A 6959-nucleotide genomic window follows, 5' to 3' on the forward strand; every position below is an offset into this window, starting at 1 on the left:
CCAGGCTGGTCTCAAACTCCTGACCTCAGGTGATCCACCCGCCTCGGCCTCCCAAAGTGTTGGGATTACAGGCATGAGCCACCGTGCCCGGCCCTATGTGACTTTTAATAGACCAGAAATGTAGATGCTACCATACAATACTAGCACTTCTTCCTCGGCCTTGGTTTTCTCATCTAGACAGCTGGAGATGAGATGATCTCTAAGGACGATCCTCCCAGTTTTTTTTAGATTGAAAAAGACATGTGAGCAAAACTAGCCCAGTAGTTTGTGTTTCCTTTCCTCGAGTAGCATAACTTTTCTACATAATCTAAGGTGGAATCTTAGACAACAGAACTCTGGATGTTGACCCCTTTGGCACTCAAGCTGCCAAGGCCCCTCCTGATCTGGGAATTCTGGAAGGTTCCAATGCACTCAGGGTTTCAGAGGAAGACTAGAAGCCTAGGGTCCAGATTTACTTAGGCTCTCAGAGCCTCCAAAGGTGACTAGTGACTCAGCATCCACGTGGTGGTATGACTTTCCCACTGGTGACTATTTTCCCTATTGCAGATGTGTAATAAATGTGTAGGTCATTGGAAGGATTGGTATGGATTAATATTTAGGGGAAGAGGGAAAAGTTGGCACTTGGGTTAGTAATTCTCGGTTCTTTTCTATGTTGCTTTGTCCAAGTAGCCTAAACCTAACAGCTAGGAATAGAGGAAACCGGTGGGGCTGTGAGTCTTCCTGTTTGTCCAAAGAGCTTTCCGCACACTGGATCCTTCCTTCCCCTGAGTACTTCAAATATCATCAGTCCCATCAAAGCTTTCTCTCTGGATCCCAGCACAGCAATGACATGGCCTTTCATGTGCCCTGCTGAACAAGCTCTTTACAAAAGAGTAGTGCAAGGTCACAGAAAAATTTAAAAAGACCAGTGCCTGTCTACCCCTCTTCACCAGTATCTGTGTGGAACCTGAATGTAGCCGTACCTTTCCTCACCCTAACCTCTGGCCACCACTGACCTGTTCTGTCACTGCAGTCTTGCCTTTTTTTGTGGGGGGTGGGGTGGGGTGAGACAGAGTCTCCCTCTGTCCTCCAGACTGGAGTGCAGTGATGTGACCTCCGCCTCCCGGGTTCAAGCGATTCTCATGCCTCAGCCTCCCGAGTAGCTGGGATTATAGGCGTCCTCCACCATGCCCAGCTAATTTTTGTATTTTTAGTAGAGACAGGGTTTTGCCATGTTGGCTAGGCTGGTCTCAAACTCCTAAACTCAGGTGATCCGCCTGCCTCGGCCTCCCAAAGTGATGGGATTACAGGTGTAAGCCACTGCGCCCGGCCCAAGTCTTGCCTTTTTGAGATACCAAACAGATGGACTTATGTAGTATGTAACCTTCAGAGACCAGCTTCCTTCCCTCAAACACCTCTGAGAGTCACCCACATTGCTGTGCATGTCAGTCCATTCTCTTTATTGCCGAGTAGTATCCCATTCCACGGACACACCAGTTTCCCTATTCATCCACAGAAGGACACTGGGGTGCTTCCAGCAGGTAGGAATAATGCTGCTGTCAACAGTCACACCCAGGTTCTGTGTGAACCTAGTTTTCATTTCTCTGGGGCAGATAACTCAGGAGTGGACTGCCAGGTCCTCCCTAAGTCTATGTGTGACTGCATAAGAAACCAGCTGTCTCCTGAGTGGGTGCACCATTCTATGGGACCTGCTTTTTACCTTTTATATTTGTGCTTTCCGGCTTTAAAACAAAGTAACTTAATTAGAACTACATATCTCCCACCGTTTTATTAGCCAATACTGTATTTAAATTCATTGTTTTACCTATTAACAAGTTTTAGCTTTCTGCCATTCTCTATATGAAAGAAGAACTTGGCCTTGATGTTCATAAATATGAACCATGTTTTGCTCATTTACACCATTGTGTACTAACTCCTAGCCAAGGAGCCTGGCTGAATAAGCTGCTGGGCTTGTGACCGTCCTGAAACCTCCATTCCTCCCCTCCCCCAAGCCTTTTTGTTTTCATTGGCTTAAAGGGATGACTGTCTTAGCTAAGCAGAGCCTTTCTAGGGAAAGCTGCTGCACACACACCTGGTTTACTTCTGTGTGATCCTATTTAGCCCGAGAGGACTGAGCAAGCCACCATACCTGGCTGTCCTGCATCAGGGTCCACAGGTCAAGTACGTCAGTCCCACAGTCTTGGGCCACTTGTAAACACGCATTGGCATATTCACCAACAACAGAGTTCAGGCGATTTAGTTTGCAACCTATTGAAGAGAAGAAATTGAGGTGGCAGTTGATAAACCCAAGTGCTGGCCCTTGTGTAAGTTCTACTGCACTCATCTAGACAGTTTCGAAATGCCATTAAATATTGACCCCACTTGGGCCAGTCCCAGGGTTTAGGGTATATGTTGATGAGCCTTGCAGGTTGCTGGTGTGCTGCTCTACCCAGCAGAGGACAAGGTACAGTTGGAAGGAGCCGCCTTTAGTGGTAACCAGAGCCTTCGGAAGCGCCAGGGAGGATGATGTTCGAGAGGACACCTTGAACAGAGGCACAGAGGCAGAAAAGGCCCAGGAGGGCTGGGCTGCTTGGAGAGTGCCGGCTGCAGGAGCTGGGCTGGGGGCGGGTAAGGTCTGCACTGGTAAGAAATGCCAGGCCATGGAAGCTGAATGCTATGCTGACACCGCTGGCTTGTTACATGAAACAGCTGCACCGCAGCACAGCAAAATCATTTGTAGGCCTCAGACAGAGATCTACATTTTGATGCCTACAATTTTTACTAAATAGCTGTGTGCCTGAACAGCTTAACCGTCCTGAAGCCTTCTGCATCCTTATGATGACAGTGCCTACCTAGTTGCAGGAATATTGACAGGATTAAGAGACTAAACTCCAGCAAAGCAACTAGCACAGAGCTACTGAGTGTATCTAACAAGCGCAGGCTGCCTCATCCTCCCAGGGAGCCACACCAGGGAAGGCTGGAGTGCAGTATCTGGGGATTGTGCTAGGTTGGTTTGGAGGGTGGGGCTGGGGCTAGGGGAGAAGGCTCAGGAGGCTGCAAACAGGACAGTGAGGGCTGGCAGGAGGTGGACGACAGAATGGTATTAAAGAGAAAGCATGAGGTTATGGGCAACTAGAGGCGGGCCACAGGAAGACCTATGCTGGCCCAGGCTCTACGTCACAGAGATCTATTCACCGGCTTTCATACTTGGGATCAATTGTTTATAAAATTCACCTAGATTATAACTAGCTACCCCATCCCTACAAAAAAAATTTAAAAATTATCTAAGCATGGTGGCACATGCCTGTGGTTCTAGCTACTTGGGAGGCTGAGGCAAGATGATCACCTGAGCCTAGAGGTCGAGGCTGCAGTGAGCTTGGAGCAAGCCACTGCACTATAGCCTGGGTGACAGAGCAAGACAGTCTCAAAAAATAACCAGCTGAATCTCTAGCGGACCAGTTATCGAGACCCCTCCTCTACCTGCTTTGCCCATCACTGACCTTTTAAAAAGTCTGCATTGGGCTACATTCAAGGCTAGAAAGGGGAAATGAAATTAAACATTCAGAACTTCATATATACTATTTTCCTGGGAAACAGTAGACAAAAAGAAGTCTGAACAACTTCTGTGGACCGTGTTATGTAACATTTTTCCCTTCTGTTAAAGCCAAGACGACACTGCCCCCCCCAGTCGGTTATGGCTGCAGGCCCAGAAGCAAGCTGGGGGTCTGCAGTTGTCTCCAGTGGAGCTCTGTGGGCCTTAAACGCCTCCCCTGCAGAACACTCTGGTATTTCACAACAATAGGGCCCGTCTGCCCCGATGTGATGCCCAGAGCCTACTGTCACCATGTCCCAAGGCTGGGGTTTCTCCCCAAGTTTGTCTGTGCCTCCAGTGTGTGGCACCCCTTGACATATGCTGTTTGTGACTTGAGAATGCACTGGATCCTCCTCTAAGGATGACAGGCCCTTTGAGAGCAAGCGACATAGCTACAACCCAACTGAACTGTAAACTCGTGTAACAGTAAGGACTTAGCTCTGAAGTCACACTTCCTGGATTTGACTCCGGGTTCTGTTACTGGCTGTGTGATCTTGGGCAGGTTCTGTCTTAGCCTCTCCAAGACTCAATTTCTCCACTGGTAAAGTAGGGACAGTAACAGTCTTCCATAAAGCTGTGGGATGCGTGCTATAGTGTGTATAAGAAACATCTGGAGTGCTGAAAATGGGCCCAGAAATCTACCTAAAAATAGTAGTTAACTTTGAGTCAGACCATACTTTGAGAAATAGCTGTTCTGTGTTACAAAGCCAATAATTTGTCCTAGAATGTTGAGTTCTGGGTAGCTTAGAAAACTTCCAGGCCAGGCGCGGTGGTGGCTCATGCCTGTAATCCCAGAACTTTGGGAGGCTGAGGCAGGCAGATAACCTGAGGAGTTCGAGACCAGCCTGGCCAACATGGTGAAACCCGTCTCTACTAAAAATGCAAAAATTAGCCAGGTGTGGTGGTGCACACCTGTAATCCCAGCTACTCAGGAGGCTGAGGCAGAATTTGCTTGAGCCCAGGAGGCTAAGGTTGCAGTGAGCCGAGATCATGCCACTGCACTCCAGCCTGGCTGACAGAGCAAGACTGTCTCCAAAAAAAAAAAAAAAAGAGATCTTCCATAATGCACATTTTCAACATTAACATTCAGCTGACCCTTGAACAACACAGGTTTGAACCGGGAAGGTCCACTTATGTGCAGAGGTTTTTCAATCAAAGGTGGATGGGAAACACAGCACTTGAGGGATGTGAGACCCAAGTATATGGAGGGCTGGCGACTCCTATCCGATCATTCCTATCCCAGCTTCACGTGTGCCAGGAAAAGCCCCAGGTGTGGACTTGCAAGTCAAGGCACATCAGCCCCCAGGCCCAGCCCCCACAGAGCACCACAGCTCTGCACAGTTGTCAGTGGCCTTCATGTGCACCTTGGAGCCTGGCAAATGTAAAGGTCAGCAGATGCCAGGCTCCCGGTTCCCTCCCGACCATCCAAAGCCAGAATCCCTTTTCTATGTCAAAAAAGGTCTCAGGTTGCAAGCTATACTTTTATTAATTTTGGATGATTGAAAACAGACTGAAATGGACATACTGAGCCCATAAGAAACAGAAGCCCCAGGCAGGAAACCACTGTTTTATCAGAGTTCTTCCCTCAGCATATCCAGATTTGCTGAGACTGGCTGTGGTTTGTTTACCTTGTATGATGCACTCTTTTTCCCAGGCTGTTTCACAAAGTGGGGTCGGCGTGATGAGAATGACTCGATTCTCAGGGATGTCCACAGACTTCAGGTACTGCACCATGCTCTTTAAATTCGCAGCATACTCCTCCAGGGGAATGTGCTGCTTGGGATTCTCATCTGCTCAAGAGAAACAGGAGTACTCAACCATGCATATTGATTATAAGTGACCATTCAGGTGAACACACTTCTGCAAATGCCTGTTATTCATGATGTCACTGGGGGATTGTTTAACACCAAGGACACAGAAGGTTTTCTCCTTAATGAATTAAAATGTCTAGTTCTTCATAAAACAAGACTTCAGAGGCTCTAACTAGGGGCACTGTAAGTACTCTTGTCTTTTCATCACTAGTATCCAGATGGTTATTAATTACGTTCAATTTGTAAAGAAATTAAAAATCCCAGCCTGTTGAGTGAGACGGCCTAGGTTCAAATCCTGGCTTTGTCACTCCTCGCCACAGAACCACGGATACTTAGCCTTCCTGTACCTCAATGGTAAAATGGAAGATGGTAATAGGGTCTCCCCTCCTAGGACTGAAAATCAAAATAGCTAAGAGTTTACAGCACTGAGAGCAGGTGCCTTCACAAAGCAAGCACTCAGTCTAAACAAATGGCACCTATGACTACTACTACTATTACTGCAAAGGAGTATTTTCTAGACAGGCTCTCACTGAAGTATTACAAGGGTCATTGTATACCATTTGCTAACCACATGTAAGTACAGTATCAAGAAAAAAAAAGTCACCAATGATCCTACCACCCAGAAAACCACTGTTGGCATTTGGATGTATATCTTTCCAGTCTTTTCATGAAGATATGTACACCTTTACAAAAATGAGTTTGCACTGAAGATTGTATTCACACTGAAGACTTTATATTTTGCTTTTCTCTACAGATTGTTTTAGAGACAGGTTCTCGCTCTGTCACCCAGGCTGGAGTGTAGTGTGATCACAGCTCACTGTAACCTGGAACTCCTGGGCCCAAGCAACCCTCCCCTCCCAGCTCAGCTTCCTAAGCTGGGACTAGCCGGGACGAGCATGCATCACCACACTTGGCAAACTGTTGCTGTTGAGACAGAGTCTCACTCTGTTGCCCAGGCTGGTCTCAAACTCCTGGCCTGGCCTCCCACTGTTGGGATTACAGGCATGAGCCACCATGCCTGGCTCACATAACATATTATGAGCTTTCCTGTGTCCCTAAATAGTCCTCAAAAAAATGGTATTTAGTTGTAGAGTGACCACACGATGTTCGTTTCCTTACTGTACAGCTTCTAATCTGCTGTTATAAATAGCAATACATGGCCAGGTGCGGTGGCTCACGTCTGAAATCCTAGCACTCTGGGAGGCCGAGGCAGGTGGATCACCTGAGGTCAGGAGTTCGAGACCAGCCTGGCCAACATGGCAAAACCCTGTCTCTACTAAAAATACAAAAATTAGCCAGGCGTGCTGGCAAGCACCTGTAATCCCAGCTACTCGGGAGGCTGAAGCAGGAGAATCATTTGAACCTGGGAGGTGGAGGTTACAGTGAGCCGAGATCTTATCACTTCATTCCAGCCTAGGCAAAAGAGCGAAACTTTCTCAAAAAAAAAAAAAAAAAGGCAAATAACACGTTCCCAATACTTGTATCATCTAGAAATAACGACTGTTGACTTCTTAATGTAAATCCTCCCAGAATTCCCCTCCGGTAATCCCAGCTACTCGGGAGGCTGAAGCAGGAGA

At 47.4% G+C, this 6959-nt stretch overlaps 1 protein-coding gene across 3 annotated transcripts in view; it reads right to left on the bottom strand.

The window, feature by feature from the left end:
• Nucleotides 1–6959, bottom strand: part of IAH1 (isoamyl acetate-hydrolyzing esterase 1 homolog (S. cerevisiae)) — a 33439-nt gene that overhangs the window by 9223 nt on the left and 17257 nt on the right. For 2 of the 3 annotated variants that reach the window (XM_011965310.1, XM_011965311.1), the window contains 2 exons: nucleotides 5200–5361; nucleotides 2129–2247 (listed from right to left, as the gene is read on the bottom strand). In XM_011965310.1, the coding sequence (XP_011820700.1) occupies nucleotides 2129–2247; nucleotides 5200–5305 (225 nt within the window). In that variant the 5' untranslated portion in view covers nucleotides 5306–5361. Of the gene's footprint in view, nucleotides 1–2128; nucleotides 2248–5199; nucleotides 5362–5729; nucleotides 5768–6959 lie in introns of those variants that run through there. The other variant, XM_011965312.1, reaches the window with a different exon arrangement.

This window comes from Mandrillus leucophaeus, unplaced genomic scaffold (assembly GCF_000951045.1).
Source record: "Mandrillus leucophaeus isolate KB7577 unplaced genomic scaffold, Mleu.le_1.0 Scaffold72, whole genome shotgun sequence".
In the NCBI taxonomy this organism is placed as follows: Eukaryota; Metazoa; Chordata; class Mammalia; order Primates; family Cercopithecidae; genus Mandrillus; species Mandrillus leucophaeus.